Source organism: Eleutherodactylus coqui, chromosome 1 (genome assembly GCF_035609145.1).
Source record: "Eleutherodactylus coqui strain aEleCoq1 chromosome 1, aEleCoq1.hap1, whole genome shotgun sequence".
Lineage (NCBI taxonomy): Eukaryota > Metazoa > Chordata > Amphibia > Anura > Eleutherodactylidae > Eleutherodactylus > Eleutherodactylus coqui.
The window spans coordinates 125,720,906-125,736,540 of NC_089837.1; the positions used below are offsets into that span (position 1 = coordinate 125,720,906).

Here is a 15,635-nt window from a genome sequence, read left to right on the forward strand (position 1 = left end):
GGCAGATTGCTCTAAGACACGACCGTGATGCCTGTGTCTATTGCTTTCTCATGGTGGCTGGCATAACCAGCTCTGATTTGGAGCCCCACAGCATATTAACGTAACATGGATTTTATCCCTAACAACAGGGTTGTGGCACAGCTGTCTCGACGCGTAGCTGCAATGCTCCAGTCTGTCCGACAGGTTAATGTTTTTGTGATTTGTCGTTTCTTTAGGTGTTACTCTGGTAGTTTGTTTGTATTCCCTCAGTGTTTTCCTTGTCACTGATTTTGTTCTCCTGTTTTATATGTGGATTTTACCCTGGTGTTTGTGGAGCTCCATCTGTCCAATTGTATTACCTTGGTCATTATTTATGTCTTTCTCTAGGTCTTGTTGTTGCTGATTATTTTCTCAGTCTTAGTAGAGAGGATGTATTCATGGCGGTAAGAGTCCTCCTGTAAAGCTGAGTGGTGTTTTTGTTTGTTTATTAGTGTTTTTCTTTTTTTAGTTGCTAGAGTTAGTAGCCGAGACACGGGGCCGCCTTTATTTTAGCTTTGGAACCTCTGGCTGTTAAAATCCATCGTAAACCTGACATTAAGGGCATTGAGATCACATCAGTTCATTATAATCTCTCCATGTTTGCTGACAATATTTTAATGCTGATTTTCTCCCCTCACACATCTCTTCCTAATTTACTCGCTGAACTATCCATGTTTGGGTGCTCTCAAGTTTCACAATCACTAACGAAAACTCAAAGGCCTTCAATTTAACATTGCCTCCATGTTTGGTCTCTGAAATTTTTACAGTAATCACATTAACTTTTTTATTGGTCATTGAGGTCATTCGACTATCTGAAAGTACACTGGACTAAATCTTATATGTTATTATATGCCTAGAATTTTTCCCTTCATCTCCATAAGTTCAGTCTGCTTCTGTAAAGCTGGAGCAGTTACCATATTTCACAGATAGAAAGATTTAATTCCTTAAAAATGACATTCCTTCTTAAACTTTTATATTTTTTTCAGAGCTCTTCCGGTTCATATAATTTCAACAAAAACATTTCAACAAATTTCACTTTGCTTTGTTTGGCAGGACTCACATTGTACTTTATACAGGCCCAGACTAAATAGAGGTTCCAGAGTTCCAAATTATATGAAGTACTACTGGAGGGGCCTAATACATCTATGGCTCTGTTTGGAAGCCTTTGAGGTATTCCCTTTCACTGTTCAATCTGTTCTATAAATCGCCTATTATTAATCCCATTACTGGGGTGATTTAACAGAATCCCTTATGGCTTTGGATTTCATTAAATATTCAGGTGACTTAATTTCTCCCCAAATTCCTTTATCGCCATTGTTGTGGTGTCCTCTGTTTCCTCAGGGAAATCCTCTAGAGCTTGGACAGACGGGAGTCTCACAAAACTAGATAATTTGCTTTTTTTGGATCAAAGCAAATTGCCTTTTCTACACTCCAAAGGCAATTTGACTTGCCTTCTTCTCAGCTCTTCCAATACCTAGAACTTAAACTTTTTAATCTTTTTTTCTTAAAAATAGACACTCTCCCCTGACCTTAACTCCCCTGCCTTAAATATCCACACTCTAGAAGCCTCATATCTGAAATATATTCTAGTTTGGTCCATACTGCCATATGTTTCTCGATGGCAGGTGGACCTATGATCAACCCTTACTGATTAGGATTGGTCCCCTATATGGAAATTGACTAATAAGAGTACTGGTGACATGTTTATGTTAAAAACCTAATTTAAGGTCCTATTTCACTGGTACTTAGTTTTTCACAAGACTAGCCAATGGAGTGCCCAGATGCCTTTCTACCTGCTTCCACAGTTGTCAGTCTCCTGGTGCTATGCCTCACACTTGTTGGTCCTGCCCTCATGTAAAGTAGTTTTGGATTAGAGCTTACTCCCTCATCTATTCAATAACTGGATGCAATATCCGGAAAACTCCATGGAATGTCCTTTTAAATAAGCAAATTGACAATATTTTTCCAGACTCTCAGCAATTGATCTGCATTTTTTCCTTGCTACCAAACAGGTCATTGCTCAATCATGGCAAAAAGCTTCTTTGGACTTTTTTGAGGTAAAGAGATAGTTGAATTTGTACTTGATAAATGAGAAACATCTATTATTGCTGATCGAAATGATCAATTTCTGAGAGTCTGGAGCCTGTGGGTAGACTATACTCTCCTACATTCCCCAAATAACTGCCTTCTAATTTCTTTGTAGTCAGGCCTTTTACCATGGCTTTATGGGCTCGCACTTTTTGCCCAGGGTCTTGGCTCTGCGAGAGAAGGTTCCCCTCTCTTCCTCTCTATTTTTTCTCCCCCCCCCATACCCCTTTACAGTTTGACCTAGTCACATTTTATATGTCACCCATCCCAGTATAAAAGGTTATGCTATGTCTAAGCAAATGCTTCTGTTATATCGAGATTACAAGTCTTTTATTTCTGATTTATCCTGAACCCTTGCCTATGGGTCACTTTTTGGTTGTTTTGTTCCTTCATATATTGCACTTGATGATTGAAGTCATTACATTAAAAACAAGTGTAAGGAAAAAAGCTGATTAGAAACAAAAAATATTTATCAGTATCCAGTTCTAATTAGCTAAACAAAACATATTCAATGCATTAGCTTGAAAACTGGAAGAGTTTAACATTTTCAGTGGACAACTGAAGAACTGGTTATTTATCATTTTAAATACTTGGCCATAAAATGTTTCATAAAAAAGCTTTTAAGTGAATACAGGTGATGGAATGAAACATAAAGCGTATAGTCTTTAGCAAATTTCTATTTGCATTCTAGCCTTCTGAGCTGTTTGCTCTTTAATGTATTCCAATAGCATCAATTATGAACTTTCCATCTTGCAAAAAGAAATATCTTAAGATTGTTGTGATACATCTACTAATAAATCCATCACACCCGCCTCCAATTCTATTTTCATTTGCAGACATGATGTGATGTCTAGAATAGTCTTAAACACATGGCACATTCTGTGTGCCATCCAATATTTAATTGAATCTTGTATCAAAGGTCCTTTCAATGCTCGTAGATAAATCTTTTGGATTTATTGCTTTATTACGCTACAAAAACTGCTGGACTATAATTATTCTCTAATATGTTTAAACCCGGGGCGCCTGTACTTTAGTTTTCTGTTCTGTTACAGCTTTTCAAAACCATAGCTCTCATAACTGTAAAATTCCCATTGTCCATTCTTGTCATTCGAACGTTCTTAATCATCTGCACTTCATTTATATAGTCTTGTGGAGCATTTTACACTTGGAAAATCCAATGCCCCCAAAATGGTAGTAAACTGCTTTCATATAGTGCTTTCTAATAGATCTTGGATACTATTTGCTTCACTATTTGTAGTTTTGTTAAGAATAAAGGTGATTAAAGACAGCATCTTAAAGAAAAAAAGGAGCATTACCCCCAGAGTGCAGCCAGTAATGAATTATAGTCATAAGTTTACATATCTTACAAGCAATGTTGGACTAGGATGCCTAGGGTCCACCAGTAAAATTCCATCTGTGGGCCCACTGTACAGTCACATGCAAATATTATGATTTCCGCAGTTCTCAAGGTTGCAGCTGATGCATTCTTCATACAGATCAATGGAAAACTCGCTGCGTTTAAGTGTGGCCCTGTCTTCACTGAATTATATGGAGAGTGCAATAGGTGGTTATTTGTGGACTTTCATTCACCCAATAAACTAGGATCTCAAGAGGTGGCATTTATGGATTTTCCTGTAAAACGGCATAGTTTTCGTATAGAATTTTAAGGGCTGTATGGTTTTGCAGGTGAACAGTTGTTTTACCAGTAAAACCGTACGGCTAGTAAGAGTCAATATGAAAACTGTGCCAATTTGCAATATAATCAAATATCAGCATGGTATTCGTATGACCTCACTATTAACAAGCTAGCTTGTGGATACTGGTTAACCTCCCAATACACCTAGCTGTGACCTCAGCCAGTCTACGTGTCTATATAATTAGATACGCTATCCAGGTTATTACAGAGTGCACTCTTAGGCTCAAGCCCCACCAGGGGATGCAGCTATTCTCTTGTGGGCCAGTCCGAGCCTGCCTACAAGTGCCAAGGAATGCTCCAGTAGATGTATGAAGATCGTGAATAATATATGCATGCAATGAAATATTGATCATATATAAAGATCTGCTTACTTTATTATCAGGATATAATTTGTCCATGTCAGTTAACATAATTTGACATAAATAAATACCCAAACCAACACTTTAGACATCTATCCATCTTTATTCTACAAGTCTGTCATTGTCCTACATAGCTATTTCTTAGGATTCTACATATCTAGGTGTCCTCATCCTATTCTGTCTTCAATTTACATTTATCCTCATTCTACATGTCTGCCGGGCATCGTTTTACATTTTTATCACTTTCTCTGAAGTTTCGGTATCTGCATCATATTTTTTTAAATCATTCAAAGATTTGTCAGAACTTGAACAAGAGGCAAGTGTGTATGGCAGGTTTAGCCTAATTTGTGAAAACCTAGACATTAACCCCCTTAAAAGAAGTCTGTCAGCAAATCCTAGCTCTATAAACTCTATAAACAAGTCACACTGTTAGATCAACATTTTTAAGGACAGTGGTAGAATACCTATATTTCAGGTTCCAATGCTATCATTGTGAAAAAATCTCCTCATATTATATGCAAAAGAGCCCTTGACCATCTGATATCCTACCACTGGCCATACAAAGAGTCAATCTAAGGCTTTGTTGAGACGAACGTGCATTTGCACGCACGTATGTGCGGACAAATCCGCGTATCCACAGATGTGCCAAAACACGGGTGAATGCAGATCCGTGCCCATTGCCTTCAATGGGGCCGCCGCTGCTGCCGGCAGCTCCATTGAAAGCAATGGACTGCCGGCAACACTGCAGTGATTTTTAGGAAAGGGCTTTAAATATAAGCCCTTCCATGAAAAGTATCCCTGGCTTGTGTAAAAAAAAAACAATTATATACTCACCTCTATGTCGCTGTTGGGGCTCAGGCACTTCTAGCCGCTCGATCTCCCGGCAGTGTAGGGAAGTTCTTTCAGCAGGCGGGGATTTGAAATCCCCGCCTGCTAAAAGGGCTGCATGCGATTGGCTGACTGCTCAGCAATCACAGGCAGCGCTCAGCCACTCATTGAATGCACGCATGTCCTATGTTTTGCAGTTATGCGCGTTTTCACGCCTGTAAAACACAGACATGTGAACACAGCATAGGGAACCAATGGTTGTAATAGACACGTGGTTATGTGCACACGATTGTATGTGCTTAAACATGCTTATCTTAATGAGCCCTAATGGTGTAATTTCTTTATAGGCCCAGTGATTGCTAAGGCCTTAGTCAGACGGGCGTTTTTTGCCGCGATTTGCGCATGCGCATGCGTCCGGCGATTTTATAAAACCATTGCTTTGCAATGGTATCGGACACATGAGCGCTTTTTATGCGCTCATCTGATAAATTATAGAACAGAAATCGCAGATCGCACATATCTGCGATCTGCGATTCCCGTTCTCTTCTTTATATGCGCTCAATGGGTACGGCGGCAGCAGCGCTGACCCCATTGAGAACATATAGAAGACAAATCCTTCTTCTCTGCCACAGCTGTAACAGCTGTGGCAGAGAAGAACGATGTTTGCCCATTGAATTCAATGGAGCCGGCAATACAGCCGACTCCATTGAAAGCAATGGGCTGCCGGCGTGCGCGGGATGAATTGTCGGGAAGGGCTTAAATATATAAGCCCTTCCCTGCAATTCATCCAGAAATGTGTTAAAATAAAAAATATATATATACTCACCTGCTCCCGGCAGCCGGAGTTCCGTGCGGCCGACCTGCAGTGGGTGTGAAGGGGGTGTGAGTCAGACCTGCCCCCTGATTGGCTCAGCGCTGAGCCAATCAGGGGGCAGGTCTGACTCACACCCCCTTCACACCCACTGCAGGCCGGCCGCACGGAACTCCGGCTGCCGGGAGCAGGTAAGCATATACAGTATATATTTTTTATTTTAACACTTTTCTGGATGAATTGCAGGGAAGGGCTTATATATTTAAGCCCTTCCCGACAATTCATCCTACACTCGCCCGCAGCGCATTGCTTTCAATGGAGCAGGCTGTATTGCCGGCTCCATTGAATGCAATGCGCTGGACAGCTCCGGCCCGTTTCAAATGAAACGCGGCTAGGAGCAGATTTTCGGGCGATTTTCGGGCACCGGTCACGCGATTTGCGGATGCGCATCCGTCATGCGATCCGCAAATCGCGCGAAAAAACGCCCGTCTGACTAAGGCCTAATAGACTCTCTTGAAAAAAAACAATGGTGCTGTTAGTAGTTAGTTAGAAAAAAGTTGGAGAAACATTGCTGAAAATGTTCATACATTTATTAAATATACATTAGTTTCCAACGCCATGCATTGTGACATTCTCGTGTGTGCAGGCTGTTCCTAGAGATCACTTATTCTCATTTGAAATGCCACACAAATAATTTGCCAATGTTGCACAGCTCTAAAGTCTCAGCGCATAAAGATGCCAAGTAACTCGACACTTTAGGATGACACAAGAAGTCCACAAAGGTCCCTGTTTCAGACCCATAAGCCTTCAGTCTGCTAATGTATAGTGCCTCCGTGACTCATCGTATTCTTCACTAAAAGCATTGCTTTTAGAGAAACAGCACGCAATAAAACATGCCGCAATTTGTTTTCTTATGAATTCACATAGAATTGTAATTCATTTGCAATACTACAGTCCGTGTGGCCTAAAGAAGTATGTTCAGACTATAATGCTTTGTCTACAAACCTCTGAAGTTTTGCAATAGCCATAAGTTCACTACCAACTTTTTTCCCATAGGAAATGACAATTTGCGTATAACTTTTAGTAGCCATGTTGCCCACTTCGCAGCATGGGCAGAAATCTTCAGAGCTTTAGATGTCAGTTTGAATGCAGTTTCATAATGAGCAATATCTAATATTCACGTGATCTTATGACAATACATCGCAGTAAAAGTATTGCTTTTCTTTTTAGACATGAAGCACCTATTACCAATAATATTCAGCAATCTCTCTGAAAAAGGCATACCTGTTCATAACCTGCAATATATGCCCGTCTTTTTGAAACTCCTGCAAAGTTAATAAATAGTAAAATATCTTTTATCATTGCACATCATTGGATTTTTGTCTTTTTGATGCAGTGAATTTGTAGCTGCGGTACAACAAAAATGTTGCCATATTATAGGTTTTCAATGAACCAGTGAGTGAACATAATTAATTACTGATGTGCTTTCGATTGGAGATGCATGTTATTGTCTGCACTATCATTTACTAATATTCTGGACGTCACCTTTAGCAGTTGCCTTTCTTGGGTACTACCATTGTCTCATAGTACTGAAATATCTCCTGAATTACAGTAGGGCTGAATTATGTAACAACCAGACAGTGAAGTGAATAAATATATGAGATACACTGAAAAATATATGAAATGCGTATCCACACTAGTAGGTAATGCAAAAATTGGAACTCACTAATAAAGGAAAGGGACAGGGTGGTGATGGTAATCAGGTAATGGCAAGAGTGGATGATGATGATGGTAGTCAGATAATGGAGCAGATTGTTGATGAAAACAGAAATAAGAACCTGACAATATTTAAAACTCTTGTAGGGTTACAATAAAATTTTTAATGACAGGTGCAAATAGCTTAAAATAGTAAAATTGTCACATGATCCATCCTCCTGCATTCTCCCTGATCGCATCCGTAGGTTGCCTGGCAACTGTTGTGACGCGATATGCGTCACATGACCTGGTCTCCTGCAATGTGACTACATGACGTCACTGGTATGCGCCCGAACATACTGGCGCAGGGATATAGTGCTATGCATATTAGCCTTTTACTCCCCACTTCTACACGAGCCCACCTAAACAACCAATCACCGTGAATCAGCAAACCCAAATAACCAATCACTGGGAATGAGTAAATCCAAATAACCAAATGGTGAAGATTTGGGGAGTAATATAGATATATGCATGCGGCACTACTACGAGCTGTTGCTAGGTTATGGCCCCACGTGACTGCACGTTACTAGACGAGCCTCCTCCTACCTCCAATGAGCGTTGAGGGGTGGAAACAGGATTGTTTTTTCGTAGATTGCACGGATGATCAGGATAATGTACGCAGGTTTGATTTAACTCTGCAGCATGGAGAGGAGGGTCCTGCTCATTCTAGCAATAGAGGGTGTCTAGCAGACACATGATTTTAAACACATATATAGATTGAACAATGAATACAGGTGATTGGCCTGAGGTCTTCCGCCCCCCCTATACAGATTGGATATGGGAGGCATGTCCCCTCTTTGGGGCGGCACCACTTATCACATATAAGCTGGGCTTGTATTCCATGCTCATTTATGCCTCTAGCCTACCATCCGGGCTATGGGCCATTTGTTTAATCTTTGATTTATCTTTTCTTTTGTTGAGCAATTATTAGGTAGGCAGGACATCAGTCTAGGGAGATACCAAAAGAAGGAGCAATTTCAGTTGACGCCAGCTATAATAATATCGGATGCTGAAAGCTCCTGCCACTCATGCTAGGCAAATAATTGAGGCTAGCAACAGATGGTGATTAGGATACTGCAGACCTGGATACATAAATTCTGGTGATTATCCATATGATGATCTTTAGCCACCAATTTTGCATTATTATGCGTGGTCTGTGGTATCAATAGCAATGGTTTCTTCCCGCTTGTCCACATAAAACATATGCGGGCCGCCTGCATTCCCTAATCTAGAGCCTGTTAATGACAAGACATTGGAACACTGTTGTCATCCTAAACAGTAGATTTTGACTCTAGTGATAGGACAAATAAGTAACGGTTACTGAGGAACTACCACATCGGTAGGGAAATGTGTTGAACCGAAATTACATCTATCTGAACCAAAATTTATTTAAGAGAATCAAATTAAATAATATTAGTTGGAATTAACTCTGATTATCCCATTGGGAGTCAAAAAGATACTAAATTTAGGAAACTAGTTTAGTTCACTCGTAGATATGTGCCTGCATGTAACCAAGGATCTATGTGTACGAACCCGAGATTACCAACTTGATAAAAATTGCTCTCTAGCTGTGTTCATCTACAAATGTGGTAGTCCGCAGTATGTTATTGTAGCCCATTATTTTTACACGTCTATTCTGTGAAGGGCTTTAAAAATAATAAAACCAGAGGTACTTGCCCAACTTTGGTCTTGGTTTTCCAGCGCTGAAGCCCCACAGTCTTTGTTGTGCAATGGATATCATATGACTGCAACAGCCAATCAGAGGTGGCAGCTGTCAGGTGTCATTCTCTTTGCATAGGCGCTGAGCACCTGACTGCTGCAGCCGCTGATTGGCTGCAGCAGTTATGTTGTGTCAATTCCATAACAAAGACTGGGAGGACCTCAGGGCTGCAGAGCTAGATCCCAAGGGCTGAGGATGGTTAAGTACCATTAGTTTTGCTACTTTAATTTCTCTGTACATTAAAAGATTATATTATAACTGGAACCCCCTTTAGCTTTAATGCTAAGTCTTTCAAAATTTTTCCCATCGGCGCGGAGACTTCTATTCCAAATACACAGATGTTGGAGCGGAAGCCTCTGCGCCGACCACCTTATAGTGGCTGGCGCTTGTAACTGCAGGCACAGCTCCCATTGATTTCAATGAGATCCATGCCTGCAGTTACAAGCACCGGCCACTACATGGGAGGTTGGGGTGAAGACTTCCGCTGCTTCCGTTCCAAGCTCTGTGTATTTGCGGCGCTGACAGTATGCACCTGTTTAGTTGATCGGTTGGTGTCCTGAGCGACGGACCCCAGCCGATCTATTATTGATGACCTATCCTAATGATAGGTCATCAATAGTATTTCACTGGAAAACCGCTTTAATAATTTTGTCACTTCTCCTTGCATTATTTCCCCTGAGAAGATATTGTTTCCAATTACCCTGCCTATTACATGACAGTGCATGCTCCTTCTTAGGTGCTGATTCTAGGAATTCAAGAACACTTTCATGATGTATAGCATGACTCATAAGCATCAGAAAAGAAACACTCAGCTACAGAAGAGCATTTTGAGCATACCTCACAATACCAGACACTCAACATTGTAATGCCAGTGAAAGTATCCCCCGCAGGCATTATAAAATACTATAAAGTTGAAGAAAAGAACACAACACCCACTGTATCAGAGAGAATGACAATATGTAAAACTGACATTTGCTCTATCAAATGTACTTTAATTTACAATAGGTATTTTTCAGTGGGCTTATTAAATATGATAGAACATATGATTCAGCTGAATAATATGCAATATATTTTATAAACTGAAAAATATCACCAGTGGTGAAGTAAAAAAGCAACAAGCATGAGAAAATCAAGAAGGTAGGAAGGCATCCGGCGATGCCAAAATATGCAAATGATATCTCACGTGTGCTGCCATATGATGCCTCCATGAGATGCTTCTAGGGAAGAATACCTCCACCATGTGATAGAACATGCCTCAATAGTTTCAGCGCAGATTCTCCCATAATCGGTGAGTTAGAAACCTCAGTGTGCCTCTATATAAAATTATAGGCATATGGATAATGGGGTATTGTGCAGGAAGCCTCAGCTGTATCTGAAGCAGAAACATGTATCAAGTGGAGATCTAAAGAATAACCATACATTTGCCAACTATAGATTGCTATGTGTGAGCAGATCTATTTTGGCCTTACCGGTAGATGTTTGCTTTTCGATGTGAATTGCTGGATAGGAAATACTCAGATGAGATGTAGGATTTTTATGGAGCTTGATATTGAGAAATATCATCTTTAGTCAACAGTCATTGCTAGAAATGTTTGAAATAAACTATGATCCAAAGAAAAAGACCACGTGAAACTCAACTATGTCATATCATCGACCAATTTAGGTTGGCTGAACCCATTAGAAAATCCATGAAAAACCGATTGCAAGCTAATGCAGTCATTGCACCCTTTAAAATCAGGACCAAAAGATAGAACCAATCAGATAAATCTAAATTAAAAAAATAATTTAATGCAGGAAATAGAAATACATTTTATTGTTAAAATCAGTAGGAATTCTTGTTGAGGCAGTTGCTATGAGTTGGTTAGCTGACCACATGGTTGTAGCTCAACCTCTTTTGGGGAGAAGTTCCTGATTAGCCAGCCTTTCTTTAAGTGTGCCTTGCTTCTGCAGTATGTTGCCGGTTATAGAATAAGAATCTAGTTTCTTGTGAATATAGTTCTCTAATATAATCTTCTAATCCAGTCCTTGTTTCTAGCCTTATAGCTTGCTTGCTTTTCCCTGTCTGTATAAACTGTGTCTTGATTCTAGTTCTGTTTCATTTTCTTGTCTCTGGGTCCTCGTGCCCTCTCACTGTTAGTCAGTGTCACTGTTTCAGATAGGGTTTAATTAGGAATATCTGAGGATTACTCAGGGATTGTGGTATCTGGTAAGAGGGTTCGACCTCTGTGTTATTGCGTCGCTGAAAACATGAGCCCGCTCAGCTAATTGGTTGGGGTCCCGAGTGACAGACCCCAGACGATCAACTATGATGACCTATCCTGATGATAGGCCATCAATAGTATTTCACTGGAAAACCCCTTTAAGATAATTTTCTAATGTGATCATTTGCTTTACCTTAGCAACTTTTTTGGTCTAAGAAATTACTTAAGTTGTCTTGGTTAACATAATGCACATACAGCTTCAATGAAAAAGAACTTTGTAAAGATTCCCTATATGTGTAGAGGACTACTGACTATATATATATATATATATATAAACCAATGTCAGGAAGCAAAATAGACATCCCCTCTATCTACAACATAGCAGTCTTGTCTAGCTTTCACATATACAAAAATATTGAAGCATAAACCATATCATAGATATCCTCTTACTACAGTGCTGCAATACTAATTAAAGGGCTATTATCAAAGTGAAAGCTATCATCTTCATAAGGTGATAACCTGTAATTTGGCAATATATAACTTGTTTTACAAAACTGCAGCAACCCCCGCAATGATTTTCAGGGAAGGGCTTGAAATATAAGCTTTTCCCTGAAAAATCATCCCTAGCTGTAAAAAAAAAAGTTAAAAAAAAACAATTAACTCACCTAGAGGAGCTATCCGGCTCTCCTCTCTGGTCCCTGCAGTTGTCTTCTGGAGGCTGGGGATTGAAAAATTCCCACCTCCAGAAAGTCAGAGGCAGCGCCCAGCTTTCATTTAATAAAAAAGTTATGGCTTTTAAAAAGGGATAATGAAAATCCAAAATAAATTATTGCATAGCAATGGCCAAAATAGGCCATGCCCTTTAAGGGTTAATGCTTTGTTCCTGGCTCTATTGTACAATTGTTTGTGGGTAGAGTTTAATCTATCTCTTCTACTTACGCATTCTCAAAAACGCTGGGAAACACACAGCTTGACATAAACCCCTTAGATTATACTTGATCACCTATTCTATGGATAGGTGATAAATATTTTTGGTAGGAAAATCCCTTTAAAATTAGAGAAAAACAACTTTGCTCATCTTAGAGAAAATTCCTTTATTCCTCCAAATTTGTTGGAGTCCCCAGAATAGATCTGGGGATCAACGACCTGTCTCTTGTAACAAGAGTGACTATAACTTGTTATTACACTCAAGAAATACAACCAGTAACTTTTAGTAAACTCACCAAGATCCTTCCTCAGCCTTTCTTGCCCATGTGCATAACCTTACATGTACCTCATTTGCCACTTTTCTGCCCAAACACCCAACTTATCCGGATCTATTTCTAACAGAATATTCTCTTCTCTTGTGTTAATGACGTTACATAATTTTGTATCATCTGCAAATATTGATATTTTACTGACCAATACTTCTACAAGTTTATTAATAGATAAATAAAGAATATGGCCCAGTACTGACCCCACTAGCTACGGTGACCCAATCCGGTACGTACCAGTAATAAGAACCCTCTATTTCTATCACTGACCAGTTACTTACCCACTTACATACATTTTCCCCAGTCAAATTCTCACTTTATCTACCAACTTTTTATGTAGCACTTTGAAATTGCCGGTACGCCACATTTGTAAGTTATCCAAATCTGATGGATTTCCTGTGATTTTTGGATCATGGCAACCTTCGAGTTGCAATGTAACCACATTGACTTACATTAGGATATGATTTTTGGCCATGAGACATGTGTTATGTCCTAAGTTGCTGTGTGATCCTGGCATTGGTTTGCAGAAAGAGGAATTTTTGAAATTTGATGATAAATACTTCAGAGTCAAAATTGACACTTCCATTATGCCATCTGAATTGGCGTGGTTTGGTGGTTAGGATGTGTCTGTAAAATTGTCAATTGGCAGTACATATGGTCCGCACTCAGGATTCCCATGGTGAGCCAACAAAGCAAAGCATCACAAGCTACATGTGGCTCTCAAGCCACTGGTTAGGGACCACTGCTTATGCTTTAAGTTTGCGCTTTCTATCTCCATCAGTCCCATAGATATTGAATAGAATGATATGTCTTATAGCATGGGAGCTCAGTAGCCCTGTTCTAACGGTGAGGATCCTGGCATGATAGACCTCCAAGCAATCAAATATTTATCACATATCCCATGGATAGTTGATGTGTGTTGTTTTTGGACCAACCCCCTTGACGGCTATTTGTACATTAAAACCAATAATTCTACATAGAAACCAACAGGTGGTCGGCACATTGTTAAACACATCCATACGTACATGTTTCTAGGTAAAATAAATAGATCAGCCACCCACCTTGGCAATCTTCTGATGATATAAAATATGCATTCCTTTTGCAGTTGATGATGCAACCACATGGGAGGTGGCTCCAATGCTCAGACAGAACAAACAGCGAAGTGGTGGTCGCAGCTAGCAATGTCAGGAAAAAACTTAACATCTCAAAAGAAAGATTCTGGAACCCAACAATGTGCTGAACAGCCATCTGTATCTGAAAGACAGAGATTCAACATGGTAATTGTCCACTCCGCAATTCAACGAAAATGCAAATTTATTCAATATTTAAAGGGTATTTCTGTTGTGAAGTGAATTTTCAAAAATTCCAGATATAAAGAGTGTCTGCGCCATGTTTATGCCCAATTACCCACTTATCCTGCCCTCCGTTTCTGATATTTTTACCCATATCACTATTCTTCATGATGGCCGCTGCATCACAGCTTGAAACTACTTTTGCACAATTTTTCACTCCCTGTTTTCTTCCTGCATGCGTCCCCGCTAAGCGCTGCCCTGCCATTGGTCAGCAATCCAGTCCCGATAGATGAAGAGAAAAAAAGCTGTCTACTGGGCAATCCTGGCTTGTAGCACTGGAATGCCTACAGGACGTATCCAGAGGCAACCTATGAGTAAACACCTCGGATGTGCCAGAGAAGGTAAAGTTATAGAGCTACAGACCCAAAATCCAAAGCAGAACCGCAATATAAACTTTAATAACTTTTGATGATCATTCGACAGCAACTTTACGTATCTGGTATACCCCTATAATATGATCAACATTCTGATAAAGTAAAGCTATGTATCTTTGCCCGTGAGTTGCATAATGAACTCTTTATGACATTTTATATATAGTGCCTCCGTGCAGCACTGCTTTACAGAGATATTCTACCTTAGGCTAATTTCACATTGCCGAGCATGATATTGGGTCATGAAACTTGGCCCAGTATCACACTTGGGAACGTGTGATTTTCCAGCGGATGCAAAAATGACTCGCATCATTTCAGGGAGGTAGCCATCAGCAAGTTCTACCCATGGTTTTCAATGGGAAACTTTGCACACTGCACTATGTTCTTCCTGGCCCCATTGAAAAAATGAGTGAGGCGTTCCAAGGGAACGCCCAAAGATAGGGCGTGTCGTGACTTTTTTCCCACAACATGTTGCAATGCAGGAAAAAAGAAAAATCACTCATGTATATGATGGGGTTCATATTCCTGCGAGATTTATGTGTCTCGCAACGCACAAATCTCGCACGATTTTCCCACCCGTGTGAAAGCAGCCTTAGGGAGTGTTCACATAGCGTTATTTAAAGCGCTATGTGACTGCACTCGGTGGTTCCATTACAGCTGTTGAAAACAGCGCAGTGACAGAATCCCAGGAAGGAAACAAATGGGGCCGTTCACCTCTGTTTTACTTACACAGACATATATTCTGTTCGTGTGCAATCCTCTCTTTATATTGACTGAATATGGACAGCACATGGACCCATCTAAGTAAATCAGTGCGTTCAGATATGCGTTTTCTATGAGGAATGATATGGCGCATAAAAAAAAACTATTGGCAATATATCCTATTTTAGAGCAGCTTTTGCAATATGCTTGTTATTGCATAACTTTTTAGTGCAGTAACCGAGGGTGCTTTGTGCACATGCCTGCACACAATACTGATATAAATGGCTATAAGAGCAAAAACACATGGGCTTATGCGCAACTACGCTCCCGCTACAGAGGCTAGTTGCGCATCAACAAGTTGTTTTTTTTCTTTGACTTTTTAAACTCCGCTCAAGAGTGCAAGTTTGAAAAAAACTGCGGGAAGATAGACCCTGCCCTATCTTTACCGCATGCAGTTAATACTACATACAGGAAGATAGGG

The 15,635-nt window shown here is 40.1% G+C and overlaps 1 protein-coding gene across 1 annotated transcript in view; it reads right to left on the bottom strand.

Annotated features, from left to right (window-relative positions):
* The window catches only part of GPR149 (G protein-coupled receptor 149), a 101,951-nt gene that overhangs the window by 71,046 nt on the left and 15,270 nt on the right, over nucleotides 1-15,635 (bottom strand). Inside the window, exon 3 of the mRNA XM_066602422.1 lies at nucleotides 13,791-13,983. Coding sequence (XP_066458519.1) covers nucleotides 13,791-13,983 — 193 coding nt within the window. The remainder of the gene's footprint in view (nucleotides 1-13,790; nucleotides 13,984-15,635) is intronic.